The sequence below is a fragment of the Plecotus auritus genome (assembly GCF_963455305.1).
Source record: "Plecotus auritus genome assembly, chromosome: 4".
In the NCBI taxonomy this organism is placed as follows: Eukaryota; Metazoa; Chordata; class Mammalia; order Chiroptera; family Vespertilionidae; genus Plecotus; species Plecotus auritus.
Genome location: NC_137775.1, coordinates 147,685,662 through 147,701,729, shown reverse-complemented (window position 1 = coordinate 147,701,729; position 16,068 = coordinate 147,685,662). Strand labels below are relative to the sequence as shown.

The 16,068-nt window shown below is 42.5% G+C and overlaps 1 protein-coding gene across 1 annotated transcript in view; it reads right to left on the bottom strand.

Moving 5' to 3' along the window:
• Positions 1-16,068, bottom strand: part of LAMB4 (laminin subunit beta 4) — a gene marked incomplete at its 5' end in the record, with an annotated part of 107,783 nt that overhangs the window by 73,317 nt on the left and 18,398 nt on the right. The window contains 5 exons of the mRNA XM_080665206.1: positions 3,430-3,580; positions 4,139-4,218; positions 6,786-6,895; positions 10,310-10,489; positions 15,113-15,301. Of these exons, the coding sequence (XP_080521332.1) occupies positions 3,430-3,580; positions 4,139-4,218; positions 6,786-6,895; positions 10,310-10,489; positions 15,113-15,301 (710 nt within the window). The remainder of the gene's footprint in view (positions 1-3,429; positions 3,581-4,138; positions 4,219-6,785; positions 6,896-10,309; positions 10,490-15,112; positions 15,302-16,068) is intronic.

Genomic DNA, 16,068 nt, shown 5'->3' with positions numbered 1-16,068 from the left:
GCTCACATAACTCAGGGAAGTACTTACAATTACTGCTTTATTATATATTAAAGGATATGATAAAATATACAGATAAACAGTCAGATGAAGAGATATATAGGGTGAGGACTGGAAGGGTCCCAGACACAGGAGCATTTGTCCCCTTGGAGTTGGGGTGCACTATGCTCCCGGCACATGAATGTGCTCACCAGCATGGAAGCTCTCTGAATCCAGTACTTCTGGGATTTTTATGGAGGAGTCATTACACAGGTATCAACTCAATATCCAGCCCTCTCCCCTTCCTGGAGGATGGGGGTGGGGCTGGAAGTTTTAAGCTTCTAATGAAATAGTTTGGTCTTTCTGGTGACTAGTCCCCATCCCGAAGCAATCCAGGAGCCCATCAAGATTTGCCTCACTAGAACAAAGGACACTCCTATCTCCTCCTATCACTCAGGAAATTCCAAAGGATTTAGGTGTTCTGCATCGGGAGTCAGGTCAAAGAGCAAATATTAGAACAAAAGATGTTCCTAAGCACTCTTACCACTCAGGAATTCCAAAGGATATAGGCACTCTGTGTCAGGAACCAGGGCCAAGACAACTATATATATATACACACACTAGAGGCCCGGTGCATGAAATTCGTGTACGGGAGGGGGGGGGTGTCCCTCAGCCCAGCCTGCACCCTTTCCAATCTGGGACCTCTTGAGGGATGTCCGACTGCCCATTTAGGCCCGATCCTGGTGGGATTGGACCTAAACGGGCAGTCGGACATCCCTCTCACAATCCAGGACTGCTGGCTCCCAACCGCTCGCTTGCCTTTGCCTGATTGCCCCTAACCGCTTCTGCCTGCCAGCCTGATCACCCCCTGACCACTCCCCTGCCAACCTTATCGATGCCTAACTGCTTCCCAGCTGGCCCGATTGCCCCTAACTGCCCTCCCCTGCCAGCCTGGTCACCCCTAACTGCCCTCCCCTGCCAGTCTGGTCACCCCTAACTGTCCTCCCCTGTTGGCCTGGTCATCCCTAACTGCCCTCCCCTGGAGGCCTGGGTCCCCACCCAACTGCCCTCCCCTGCAGGCCTGGTCCCCCCAACTGCCCTCCTCTGCTGGCACAGTCACCCCTAACTGCCCTCCTCTGCTGGCCTGATAGCCCACAACTGCCCTCCCCTGCAGACCTGGTCTCCCCCAACTGCCCTCCCAGGTAGGCCTGGCCCCCCCAACTTCCCTCCCCTGCAGGCCTGGGTCCCCCCCAAATGCCCTCCCTTGCTGGCCTGGTCTCCCCCAACTGCCCTCCTCTGCTGGCCTGATCACCCCTAACTGCCCACAACTGCCCTCCCCTGCAGGCCATCTTGTGGCAGCCATCTTTGACCACATGGGGGCGGCCATCTTGTGTCTTGGAGTGATGGTCAATTTGCATATTACTCTCTTATTAGATAGGATAATTTGGTATAGCCTAAAAATAAATACCTACATTCTTTTCCAAGTTTTTGTTCATCACCATTATAAAGATGTGATATTAAAAACCATCAGGAAGAATGCAGACATTGAATCATTTCATTTCCATTTCACCCCCCTCAGGTGTAAGTCTATGTAGGGACAGTAAAAGCCTCCTGTAGCTGCCCCAATTCCAGCCACTAAAAGAGAAAATTCCAAGACTCTTAGTAGCATTTCTTATCCCTTATGAATTTTTATGTCTTTGAATTTCTATCAGTGTGCAGATAAGGAAGAGACATCAGGAAATGACTTAGTCCCTGGAAGCTGGAATGAGTTCCCAGTTTCCTGCCCAAATCCTGTCTTCAGAATGAACTTTCGAATGATTTCTCTCCTTGAAGACCTTACCTTTCACCTCACATTACATTTCCCTTTGTCATATTCCCGTATATGGCTGGAGTCACATGCTGGAGAATGGCATGGGAGTCTAATTTGTATTTTCTCTAATCGTTTTACATGTGTGAGCCTGTGCTTCTAAAAAGTCTTGAAGGAAAGTGTTTTTAGGGAAAATATCTGTGGGTGAAAAGGGGCCACATACTAAACCTGACAAGTTCAGGGGAGGCCTGCCTGGCGGCCTTACAAACTCAAATAACACATAGAATGTTCTGAACTTAAAACTTTCTAACTAAAAGCAGGTCATGGCAGGTCGTCATGTTCTAGGCGGGCATTTTCCCTGACAAAGGTCAATCTGTACCTTCACTGAGCCTGTCTGTAGCCTTTTTTTTTTTTTTTTTTTTTAATATTTTTATTGATTTCAGAGAGGAAGGGAGAGGAAGAGAGAGCTAGAAACATCAATGATGAAAGAGAATCACTGATCGCCTGCCTCCTGCACGCCCCCTCCTGGGGATTGAGCCTGCAACCCAGTACGTGCCCTTAACCGGAATTGAACCTGGGACCCTTCAGTCTGCAGGCCGACGCTCTATCCACTGAACCAAACCAGCTAGGGCCTGTCTGTAGTCTTTTTGCATCTACAACAACATACCTTTGGAATGTCTGAGAAATCCTCTTTTTTCCATACCCCTCAGGGTACAATCTTTCACCAGAGTGCATGACTACAGGAACCCCTCATAGTTAATGTTACCGTGTTAACTGTTAACTAGCTATACCCACCTATGGAAAAGAAGTATGTGTCTATTTGTTTTACTTTTTACCCAATTTCAGTGATTTCTCCTACTTTGCTTTCTCCCACGTCCCTAATCTATCACCAGTGAATTTCATGTCACCCCCTATGTCTTCTCCTTTGACCGTAATGTATAAAGTAAGTGGTAAAACTGCCATTTTCTGGAGCATTTCCTCAATCCATTGAGATTTTGCTTCCCGGCAACTGTCATCAGTTTGGCTCAAATAAACTGATAAAAATTCTTACAGGTTTGGATGTGTCTTATGTTGACATATCCCACAGGAATGTGACTTGTAGGAGATGAAGTGACACTTGCGATCACACAATCCTGTGACTATCACTGATTTCAATGACAACGGCTAATCCCAGAGCAGCTACAGGAGGCGAGAGCACGTTTACACTGCTTTCATGCACCTTATTCATTCATTCATTGGCAGAGATCTATCAAGTTCCTCCCATGTGACAGGCATTTGTGCAACAATGGTGAATGGGATCCACATAGTGTCATGGGGGAGATAGACAAGTAGATGCTCAATAAACACATTCTATCTGATGAAAGAGCAAAAGTCAAGTCTGTTTTATCACAACTTAATCCACTTTGCCCTTAGATCCCAGGCTCTAGGCTAGAACTGGGACAGACAGATCAATGAAATGCAGACTCTGCCTTCAAGAGTCCATCTAATCTGCAGTTCCATGAGAGAATTAACTCTACTCTGATCTGCGTTTGTGGGCAAAACCACACTTTACCAGGAACCTTACCCATGATCTCAAGGGTGTGCTGTATGTATTTACTGACATTCCATCATATGAAGTCTGTATTGAAAGGAAATGGAATACGCACCAAAGGGGCCAGTCCTTGGAGCAGCATGGCTTCCTCGGCCTCATACAGATAGTAATTCAAAGAAGCAAAGAAGTAGCCGGGGGCCGGTTCAGTGCAACTGCGGCCAGTGACATGCGGGCGGCATTCACACTGACCATCCTTGGGAGAACACCTGGGGAAAAACAAATCCATCTGAAAAAACGCAGAGGGGACATGTATAAAATGAAGGCATAACTGTACCCCACGTTTAGATCTATTCTTTGATCAATCCACTTTCCTAGGGAGGGGAAGGAGAGTCCATGGGCTCTACAAGTCTGGTCTTGAACAGCCAATCCAGATCCATGAAACCAAGTAGCCATTTCTTTCCTCAGTGGCTCTGATTCTGCTCTAAAACCAGGAAAAGGAGACCTTAGGATCGCTCTTTACAGGGTGGCAAAAAGTTAGTGTTATAAGCAGGTCAGATCACGTGTTTGCAGGCATCTATCCCACCTTCTCACGGGAGACCCAGGCAGTAGAACTGTCATGTCAGCCTTGAAAATATTTCAAGTAAAATAAGTCAACTGGGCTCTGGTTCATGTCTTGAGATCATCGCTTTTCAATGCCCTTTGCTTTTCATGAAATAAACGCCTTCACCTTTGACGATGAGCATATCAGAAAAAATGTGCTTTTATGTGGATATGTGAGTGAGGAATATTGTCACAGAGTGTTGTTATTCATTTTCCTGACTTACACATTAGAATAAGCACCTCCAATATCACAGTCACAGGGAGAACATCCATGGAGATGACTTCCCAGTCCCCAGTATCCAACCTACAAAGAGAAAGTGCTCAGTTGATTCAGGTGTGAAGATATTTGCTGCTTTGGCATATAATATTGAATGCACTACAGTTCAGTTGATGCCTGTCATATGGCCACACAGCCTGAACAATCACACAGGAGCCCTTTTCCCATGTGCACTTGGTAATGACATTCAAGGACACAGAGCTCCCATTCCAAGGATTTGAAATGCAGGGGACAGGCGAGATGTCTGTGTATTGGTTCAAGTGGAAATGCAATGGAAACCCCACAGTTCCTCCGACAGAACCAATTTAGCCTTAAGCTAGGTTAAGGCCACTCAAGAGAAGTTCTTTAACTAGCCTGTTTGCAACTGCTTTTATAAAACCAACAGATACCCTTACTGCATAAAAGAATCAATCAAACTGATTTGGAACTCTTATATGAATATCATAGTTTAGTAGAATCACTTGTTTATAAATAAAGTAGTTTTGGCATAATCTCTCTCCCTGAAAGAGTCAGCTCTGTTATTTAAGACTTTTCATCATTGCAACATCTTGACCTTTATTCAGTATAAACAACTGGTAAAAAACCAACAACTATTTCTTAAATCTGGTAAGATTTACTACAGAATGCTCAGAAAAATACTTTCCTTTCAAATTTCAATTTAACATGTTCAGATAAAACCAAGCTCTTAATAGGCATAGAACTATTGTTTGAAATGACTTTGTTAAATACCCACACTTTTTTTTTTAATCTTGGTAAAATTTTATAGCCAATTTTACTCAAAAATATTTATATTTATTTTAAACATTCCAAGTTGTTATCATTTGTTACAAAATGCAGCAAAGGACTTTTGATATGTTTCCCCAAACCAAATTTCCGTTTAGGTACAAACAATGTGAAAGGGACTGCTTCACTCAGGATGTGGTTGTGAAACTCCCTCCCGGCAGGGTATGCTGTCCTGTGGCCGCCCCCGCTCAGGTCCAGGGCACCATGGGACAGATGTGGATGGGGGGCACCTGGCAGATGCATGGGCTCAGTCATAGTGGACAAGTGCCCACTGCTCAGTTATTTTCATTCTGCAAAAACAGTAGGGTTAACTGCAAACTGGCCGTTAACCTGCCGATCAAAAAGAGCCTCCCTCACATATCCACATAAAACCACATAAAAACACAATAAAATGAAACAAACAAAAACGAAAACAACAAAAGACGCTGAAAGCACAGCGACACAATCATTCACTTCTATGTCCCCACGTTTGTAAATGTCCTTAGGAGCCCACACTGAGCAAAACACGTGGCCACAAGAGCAGAGAGCAGCCAGGCCTGCCAAGCTCACTGTCTGCCTGGCTGTACACAGCCCTGCCCAGGAAATCCAGTGCCAGCCTGAGTCTAAGGTTTATGGGAAGGATCCGACGTGGTGTCTTCATGGATCCTGGTAAACAGCCCTGCGTGCTTCTTCGTGCTGTCTGCATGTGGTCACCGCGGCTCACGCTGCTCAGTACAGCTTGGAGATGACTGCCCTGGCTCATGTAGAGTGCCTTCTTCATCCCTGCTTCAATGGTTTCCTTCCCCACCTCCTCTGCTCCATCCTCATATGTTTTCAGTAAAATTACTTAAAATGTTAGCACAAAACTATGTCCTAATAGGCATATGTTTCATATTTATCAGCTACATTTCTTCAGACACGTCAAGGTCACTGTTCCTTTACTAGGTTAAGTTCTTGTTTTTTCTTTCTAAAATGTCAGGATGGGCTGCCAAGATCAGAGAACAAAGAAACGAGTGGGGTTTGACTCCCTAATTGCATAACACATTGCTTATGGAGTAAAAATGTCTTATTTGACTAATTTTAGACATACATGCGCATATGTCTAGTGGAGTCTGTGAAAAAACCAAGCGTTTATTTCCCACAGGAATCTACAATAAATCCAAGTTGTTGTTTTTTTCTGGTCTGTTTTTTTAATGAGCTCGTCCAAGGTATTTTTAGGCAAGGAGTGGCAGGGGTGGTAAAGCGACTGGGGACAGAAGACAGAAGAGGAGGCCCAATGGTCTGGTGAGCCTGAAGGAGGAAGCAGATAAATGCTCGTATACTTGGCACTTTTAGGTGAACAAAGGATAAAGCTATCGACATGAGCTGTATTCCTTATGCTGTACTAATCATGATCATTTTGTAAAGGATACAAATGTGTAATCACTATTTTGTATACCTGAAACTAATGTCAAGTATAATTAAAAGTAAAATTTTAAAAGCCAGGAACTTCTGTGAAGCTCAAGAAAGCAAAACACAATAAAATGAAACAAACAAAAACGAAAACAACAAAATATTGACATGGTGCCTGGGTCTGTTCAGTTCTATCTGGTAAATGTTGGCGTGCTGGTGAATGTTTAACAACCAGCTCTCTGCAGGACGGTGGGGCCAATTCCTAGTGTTTGCTGATTTCCGTAGTGTAAATATTTTATTTATTTATTTATTTATTTTAGCACAGGAGTATCAAAATACATTAGGACAAGGAAAGCAATGAACAAGACCAAGTCTCTCCTAGGCAATGGCATCGAAATCTGCATCCCAACCTGTAAGGAAAATTGTAGGCACATACGTACAGCGCACTCCTCACAGCGTGGGCCGGTGGCAAAGGGCCGGCACAGGCACTGGCCTGTGTCCACATCACAGGTCGAGAGCGGCAGACTCCCCAAAGGATTGCAGTTGCAGGCTGAAAGCACAGCGACACAATCATTCACTTCTGTTTCCCCATGTTTGTAAATGCCCTTAGGAGCCCACACTGAGCAAAACACGTGGCCACAGAGCAGAGAGCAGCCAGGCCTGCCAAGCTCACTGTCTGCCTGGCTGCAGGATTACTGTTTGGCACACAACCCTGCACAGGAAATCCAGTGCCAGGCACTCCCAGAGCCCTTGTGTAGACCTACTGGATGGCAGTTAGGTGGAAACAAGAAAGTGGAGGAAGTCATGCAAGCTGAATGCCTGGCACTATTATCCTGAGTGATGCTGGCTGGGTCGTGGATTCAGCGCAAGGGTGTCTGAATGTCACAGTAATTACCCATGCTCCCTCTCTGGCAGATGCACCTATTGTTTCCTATCTCTCTCCACTCTCTCTTACTGCCTTGTTACATTTCCTTTTCATTCTCCTCCTCCCCTTTCTCTTCCACACATAGACATTTCTGAGTCCTGCTTATGTTATGAAGACTAAGAAATTATGCTACCAGAACAAGATGTATATATTTCCCTTGCAGGAAAAACCAGTGTTCATGGGAAAACCCAAAGGTTCATCAACTGATAAATGGATAAATGAAGTGTGATATATTAATACAATGGAATATTATCCAGCAATAGAAAGAAGTGAAGTACTGATTCATGCTATAACATGGATGAACTTTGTAAACCCTGCTAAGTGAAAGAAGCCAGTCATAAAAGACCACAAATTATAGCATTCCAGTTTATGAAATGTTCACAATAGACAAATAAGTAGAAACAGAAAGTTGATTAGTGTTACCGAGTGGGAATGGGATAATAGGGAGGTAGTAGATAAAGAGTATGGGTTGTTTGTATTTTTTTTTTTTTTTTTTTGGAGCAGAATACATTTAACATAAAATTTATCGTCTTGCCCTAGTCCAGTGGTCGGCAAACTCATTAGTCAACAGAGCCAAATATCTACAGTACGAGGATTGAAATTTCTTTTGAGAGCCAATTTTTTTTAAACTTAAACTTCTTCTAATGCCACTTCTTCAAAATAGACTTGCCCAGGCCGTGGTATTTTGTGGAAGAGCCACACTCAAAAGGCCAAAGAGCCGCATGTGGCTCGCGAGCTGCAGTTTGCCGACCACTGCCCTAGTTGGTTTGACTTAATGGATAGAGCATCAGCCTATGGACTGAGGTCCTGGGTTCGATTCCAGTCAAGGGCACATGCCCAGGTTGCAGGCTTGATCCCCAGTAGGGGGTGTGCAGAAGTCAGCCAATCAATGATTCTCTCTCATCATTGATGTTACTATCTCTCCCTCACCCTTCCTCTCTGAAATCAAAAAAATATATTTTAAAAAAATTACCATCTTCGCCATTTAAGTAGATAAAGAATGTGGGTTTTCTTTTCTTTTTTTGTGTGCTAGAATACATGTAACATACAATTGACCATCTTTACCATTTTACAGCTCAGTAGGGTTAGTACACTCACATTGCTGTGCAACCAATCTCCAGAATGCTTCACCTTGCAAAACTGAAGTTCTCTACCCATTAAACACCATCTCTCCTCATTTCTCTCCCCTGGCCCCCAGCACTTGGCAATCATCATTCTATATTCTGTTTGTATATATTTGACTAGTCTAGGTACTTCATAGAAGTGGAATTATACAATATTTGTTCTTTTTATCTGGCTTATTTCATTTAGCATAATGTTTTCAAGGTCCCTTCATGTTGTAGCATGCGCCAATTTCCTTCCTTTCTAACTGAATAATCTTCCATTGTAGTACATACCACATTTGTTTATCTACTCATTCATGGATGCACATTGAGTTGCTTCCACCTTTTGGTCATTGTGAACAATGATGCTATGAATACAAGTGTAACTATCTCTTTCAAACTGTGCTTTCAATCTTTTGGGTATATAGCCAGAAGAAGGGTATGGGGTTTCATTCTGGGATAATGAAAACATTCTAAAATTGATTGTAGTGATGGTTACACAACTCTAATACACTAAAAGTCATTGTACTATACACTTTAAAAGGTGAATTGCATGGTATGTGAATTATACCCCACTAAAGCTGTTACAAAAGACAACAAAACAAAACAAAAACCACTATTTGGCCTATCCTCTGAGGGCCATAAAGTTAGTCAGTCAGCCAGGGGAAATGTCTGGAGTTCTGCAAAGTGTGATGGGAAATTGGTTTGACTATGTAATTCATTCTCCTGAAATTTAATTTTGCTATTAAACTCAAGAAGACAATTTTATCACACTAAGATTCAGCAAGCTGCTCTCAAAATATACAAATAATATACAGTTCTTTATGTGGGAAAAATGCAGAGTGTGATGCTGTGCCAGAAGGGACATTATTTACCCGGATTCCCTGAAGATTCTAGAGCTGTTTGAGACCCCAGGCAGCTGTAAATGTGTGTGATCCTAAAGCCAAGGGTCTCTTCATTTGGCCCCAGAAAACTCTGAGGTTCTTTCTATTTCCCTGTAGCTACTCCCCTGGCTTTTTAATTTTTTCTTTTCTTTGTCAGAGAACATAAAAATACTAGGAGGGACATGAGAAGAAAAGGGAAAAGTAATTTTAAAAAATCAAAAGAAACCATCATATGAAAATTGCTCAAGAGTAATGTGATTTAACAAATCTGTATAGGAGAGTCCTAGTGGAGGCTGTTTTTCTAAAGGTTTCACAACTTGGCATTAAATTCCTGGCATTTTCCACTGTTTGCTCCAGCAGAAAAAAATGTGAGCACCCCCTGCTGGTCCCTTATGACAAACTCAGCAAACCACCGAGAACTGAATAAAATTCACGGGAGTTTTTGTGTCAATTTTAAAATCCGAGAGGCTATGGACAGCAGTGTGGTGATTTCTGGGGGAAAGGGGTTGGGAGAAGGTGGAGGAGGGTATGGGGGGGATAAATGATGATGAATCAAGACCTGATTTGGGGTAGTGAACACACAATACAGTGTACAGATGATGTGTTGTAGAATTGTGCACCTCAAACCTATATAATTTTGTTAACCAGTGTCACCCCAATTAACTTAATAAAAATGGAAAAAAGCATAAAAGAACTCTGGTAGCCAAAAACAAGCAAACAAAAAACAAAACAAAAGGCTGACAGGACTCTTAGGTATTTACAATGATCGAATTTTAATTTCTTTCTTTTTAAAAAATTTAAATGTCTTGAGGTGACATTGGTTAATATAATCATACAGGTTTCCAGTGTGGCTTTCTGTTACAAAATCTGAATATTGCACTGTGTGCCCACCACTCAAAGTCAAATCTCCCATCACCATTTATTAGGACCCCCTTCATCCCTACCCTTTTCCCTCTGGCAACCACCACACTGCAATGACTGGATTTTAGAGCTGACGGGCAGCCCCAAGCTTTAAAACATCCAGGCTGGTTACCCAGCCACTGCTGACTTACGCTGACAGCCCAGAGGGTCAGTGGAACTCAGTCCGTAGTGGTTGGGCTTGCACTGGTTGCACTTGGCTCCTTCCACATTCTCCTTACACAGGCACTGGCCAGCCACAGATCCCGAGGCAGGATCAGAGTGGCTCTCACAAATGCCACCCGATATGGTCCCGTCTGGGTCACATTCACAAGCTGGGGATACAGACATGCGTTATCTTAGTTAACTGCAAATTGTGGGAAACCTGAAATGTAAGCATAGCATTTTACTCATGATATAACTATTTTACTTTTTTAAAGTCATTAAATATGTTTAAATAATTAGACAAGTGGATAAGTGCTGCTCAGAAATATCTCTTAGATCTCTGGTCTTGGAAAAGGTTGAAAAATTACATACATTAAAAAAAAAAGACTTTTAAGTGATTCTAAAGTAAGAGGACCAGAGGAAGATGGCTATTGTGAGAACTGGACATTAAAAATAGATTGATTACTTTGGGGGTCTTGAAAATGTTTTGGAACAGAGATGGTGGTTGCACAACACTGTGCCACTGAATTGCTCCTGGAAGGTGCACCTACAAGAAAGAAAGGGGCGCCCTAACTGGATTGGCTCAGTGGATAGAGCGTCGGCCTGCAGAATGAAGGGTCCCAGGTTCGATTCCGGTCAAGGGCATGTACCTAGGTTGCGGGCACATCCCCAGTGGGAGGTGTGCAGGAGGCAGCTGATCGATGTTTCTCTCTAATTGATGTTTCTAATTCTCTATCCCTTTCCCTTCCTCTCTGTAAAAAATCAATAAAATATATTATAAAAAAAAAGAAACAAAGGGGCAAGAACAAGAAATGTTCATATCCTGTTTTCTTTTTGGATGCTTGCTAGTGGGGCAAAACCTGGAAGAGATTCTGGAAAATGAGATAAACAGTCACCTGTAGCAAAGGAGCAACTAATGTACAACTTCCCCTTCCCTGCTCTTTTCCCCAGACAGTTGAACAACTGAAGGAAGGAATGTCACATGACAAAGGATGCTGATAGTGTAAATGATTCCAGAGGTTAGAAGTTACAAAAGGGAGAACCTGAGTATAAGGAAGAACTCTCTAATGGTTAGGGCTGCCCAATAGAGCAGTGACCCCTTCATCAGCAGAGGGGTCCAGGCAGAGGTATTTGGTTTAGAGGACAAGTTGGAGACATCAGATGACCACCATGGTCTCTTGTATCTTTGTGAGGCTGTGTTTTCAAGGAATTCCACTTTTAAGGAATGCAAAAAAAATTTTTTAAAATAAACATCCTGATTCTAAGGACCAGTTATATTCACATTTATACATGTTTGCTTTAGATTAATAAAAATAACACCCTCAGGTCTAAGGCTATGTTTCCATAACCACCATTTAGGTTATAGTGATAAAAATCTAGTCAAACCCATTGTTTGGCATCATTGAAGCAATCACTTGGTTGTCTGACAGAATCTTTGGATTTCAATTGTTTGCTATTGAATTGTGACTGGTGAGAAAAACTTACTATGGAAAAACAGCATTGGGTTCTGTTTAGTTTGGAAAAAACCACAATTCTTTTCTAATTAAAGCCATTTGCTTTTAGAAAGGAAGGAACAAACTGGATTCATTTTAGAAGTAGCCAAAAGGAAAAGGCTCAGCTTTATTTGGAAGACACTCCAAAGGGTCAGCGCTGAGTTCCAGAGTATAATTTAATTATGTGCAGAAGCATCCTTTGGTGGATGGGGGTGAGTGGGTAGTAACTTTACTTTGAAATAACCCTATGTCAGGCCCTTAAGATAGAATTTCAATAAAACCTCTTGGTGTCACACAACTCAATTCTAACAAACTTTTATTATCAGTGTCTGAGTCTACCAAATCTTTGTGTGTGTTTTTTTCTGTATCACATTTGACTGTGTTTTAATCATGGAAGACTTAAAATTAGTCAACTCTTATGCCTGGAATCAGATTATGTAAATATTTAGAGCCAAACAAAAACAACTTAGAGAAAATTTATATGAGATTGCTGCTAGTCAGTCTTAAAACACGTCATTTGTATAGATATATACACACACACACACACACACACAAACATGTGTTTAGGTAAACTGGGAGAAACTGGGGCGTCTCATGATGGTAGTTTTTACAAGCTCCTCATCTGCCTTTCCTTGAGAAACAACTTGTTTGCAAAGCACGGCTTTTTAATTTCATATCAGGGGGACTCGTTTTCTTCCCTCGGTTTCCTTTAAAAGCACCATCTAGTTGATACTGGTGCTGAAGGAACAAGACTTTGTTCAATGTGTTCAAAACACTTGGTTTAGTTATTTCCAATCTCTTTCCATGCTCTTAGATTATGTTTCAAACCATTATATTTTACTGATTGTACCTAGGAGAGCAATTTCATTTTCTTTTAAGGTGTGTGTGTGTGTGTGTGTGTGTGTGTGTGTGTGTGTGATTATGGATTCTGGTAAAAAAAGTAGGATACTTAGGACATTGATTAAAAAATTTTTTTTCCCTGAGAATCCAGTTCTTTGTATAAATTTTAAACAGGCCATGTAAGGTAAAATTTCATGCAGTTAGGTACCTACTAAGCAATCTGAGAAAAAAAAATCATGTATGCTTTTTATACATTGTGATGGTTTAAAGTTTGAGATCTAGAATATTGTATGTATTCAGGTAGCTATTGAATTACTTTTGTATAAGACTTCATTTTATGTATTGTGATTAATAAAGTTTGAAATTGTAGTTTCATAGCAAGTTCCTCATCCAATATAACATCCTATTGATGATATAGCCTAAGAAGCAGGATTTCTGGGTACTGGGCACCTGAATGTTTTGCTGAGTGTGCCAACAATGCAAGGCCCGACTGCTCTTTATCCAGGCCATATCTCAAGATGGTGTTTGCAGCCAGCTACCTTGAGGAACGAGGAAACCTTTTCCTCCCAAGACAAAGAACAAGCTTGCTTCCACTGCTATAAAAGCAATGAATCCTCTTCCAGTGTTCCTTGGCTATGAGATAAACCCATTAGGTGTACAGGAACCATCTGGTATCCTTTGAGTGGCCCCATGGGAGTTGGGGCTTGGGGACTTGGGAACTCAGACCAATACAAGCATCTTGTTGCTTGCTGTGCTGTGAGTAATAAAGTCCTTTGTCTTTGACCCAGGAGTTTCATGTTCTCCACCAGCATCCACAAAATAATAGTGGACTAAACTTGTTAGTTTACAGTAGAGTTAAGATGCCAGACTCAGTAACTGGCACTGTGTTTGAAATCAGGTTGGAGTATTTATCTGTGCAATAATTGAGAGCAATGCTGGGATTAGAGAGAGGAAAGCAAGGTGCCCAGGGCACAACATTTAAGGAGGCACTCACTGTCCAGTTAGTTCAAGCAGCAAGTGGCAATCCTATGCTTACATGACTCTGAGAATGGTGCTTCCTTAAATTTTGGGGCCTAGGTGCTTTGTTTGCCTCATTCTAGTCTCATTCCTGCAAGGAAATATAAATTAAAATACTGGTGAGATACTATTTGAGTAGCAAAAATTAAAGTGTGATCAAACCAAGTGTTGGCCAGAATATAGAGCGACATGAATTCTCATACACTGTTGGTTGGGCTGTTAATTGGTATACGTGCTTAGGAGAGAATCAATATTATCTAAATAATTTGAAAAAGTTCATATTACCCTAGCCGGTTTGGCTCAGTGGATAGAGCATCAGCCTGCGGACTAAAGGGTCCCAGGTTCAATTCCGGCCAAGGGCACATGCCCGGGTTGCGGGCTCGATCCCCAGTATGGGGTGTGCAGGAGGCAGCCAATCAATGATTCTCTCTCATCATTGATGTTTCTATCACTCTCTCTCTCCCTTCCTCTCTGAAATCAATTTTAAAAAAAGTTCATATTATGTCCAAGTAATTCCACTCCTGGGTATGACACTTAGGGACAGTCTTTGTGCATGTGCATAAGGCCACGCATATGGTTATTGTAGCATCAGAAGAAAAATAGACAAATAGATTTTGTTGCATTTATAGGAAGGAAGGAATTAAAATTGGAAAACTAGGGCCACCTGATAAGGACAAATCTTAAACATATAGTGTTTAATGAAATACTCAAGGATACACACAACATAATGTAATTTATCTAAAGTTTGAAAATATGCCAATAAATATATATTTTTTGTGGGTAAAACATATGTGAAAATAGTATGGTGATAGCTACCAAACATAGTGGGACAGATATGCACCTAGGACATCACTAGTACCTGTCCTGTTTTGTTAAAAGTCTTGAAGATGATAGGGTAAGGTATTCTGTTTTGACAAAGCTGGTGGTGGTTATAAGGGTGTTTACTATATTATTCTGTTATTTTGTATATGCTTAAAATATTTTATTTTTAAAAGTTGAGATTAGAAATAAAAGGAAAAAATTTTAAGGTTAAAAAAAGAAGCAAGGTGATAATAGTTAGCTCATGCATCTTAACAACTAGTTGACTGGCCTGCAGCAGTCAAATGTAGCTAATGTCAATAGCCAGCTCCTTGCTGGAGCTGACCTCCGGGAAAGTCCAGGTGTCTAGGCAGACTCTGAAACCATCTGCCCCCTCCTGGTTGAATCCAGAATAGTTTCCTGATTCTCTAGGATAAACCACTGCTGCAAGACTACCATGATGGACCCGAGTTATCTGGCCCAATTTGCGGAGAGAAAGAAACGCTCTTAGAGTTAAAGTGGTTTTGCAAACTCTCACTGCCCCTAAGAGGGCTGTTTGGAGGTGCTGCTAAGCTGAATGAGACCTGCTCCATCAGCGTTTGCTCAAACCAGCGGGAAGGGTGCGGTCAGAGGCCGGGGACTCACGAAGGCATGCGTACGGGTCCGAGATGGCCTTGAGGGGGTCCCTGTAGAAAAGGGGTCTGCAGCGATGGCAGTGCTGGCCCTCGGTGTGGTGCTGGCAGTCTTCGCACACGCCCCCGCTGACCCTGCCGCTGGCCAGGTACACGCTCATGTCGAAGTGACAGCGGTCAGAGTGGCCATTGCAGCTACAAGCTGGGAAAGGAGAGGAGTTACTGAGAGACTCACCCAGGTCTGGGGAACAGCCTCGCTGGCATCCCACACACGAATCCCCGCATTCTCCCCTCCTCTTTCTTCAGCCTCTCCACCTTCTTTTTATGGACACATGTATACAAACAGTTAAATTAGGGCTTTCAAAGGTCTTTCCAGGACTCTTACTCTGCTCAGATACTCTCTCTGAAATGTGTTCCCAAAATGTTTAATATTTAGGGGTGTGTGTGTGTGTGTGTGTGTGTGTGTAAACAAAAGTAAATCCTTTGGGTGATCCAGAAGCCCTAAAGTGCAATATTTTTATTGTCATTTGGTAAAGAATATGTTCACTGACATGCTTTGTAAATTGGAATTTTTTACATCGCATGTTCTGTAGGCACTGGGCTTCTCAGGTAAGAGGTTAAAACTGAGCCTCACCACCTCTCCTTCTCTGCGGGCCGGAGGGCTGGGAGGGTGGCCGCAGGGCCTTTCACCCACCTGGGGCGGCGCCAGGGCAATAGGGAAAGGCAGCCTGCTTGGGGGAATTTGTCTGTCTTCGTGGCAATGTCTATGCTGTTCGTGTTTGTTTCCACCCATAAATGGCATAAACGTGCTGGGCCTTGTAGACGTGACGCATGGATGGGGCTTTTCCACGAGTTCTTTCAGTGACCTCTTTCCCCCTCAATCTTATTTTCCCCAGATCTGGGAACAGAAGCAATAACAAGTTCGTTTGGAAGTTCATCAAAATTTAGAGGCAGCAAGTACATTACAAA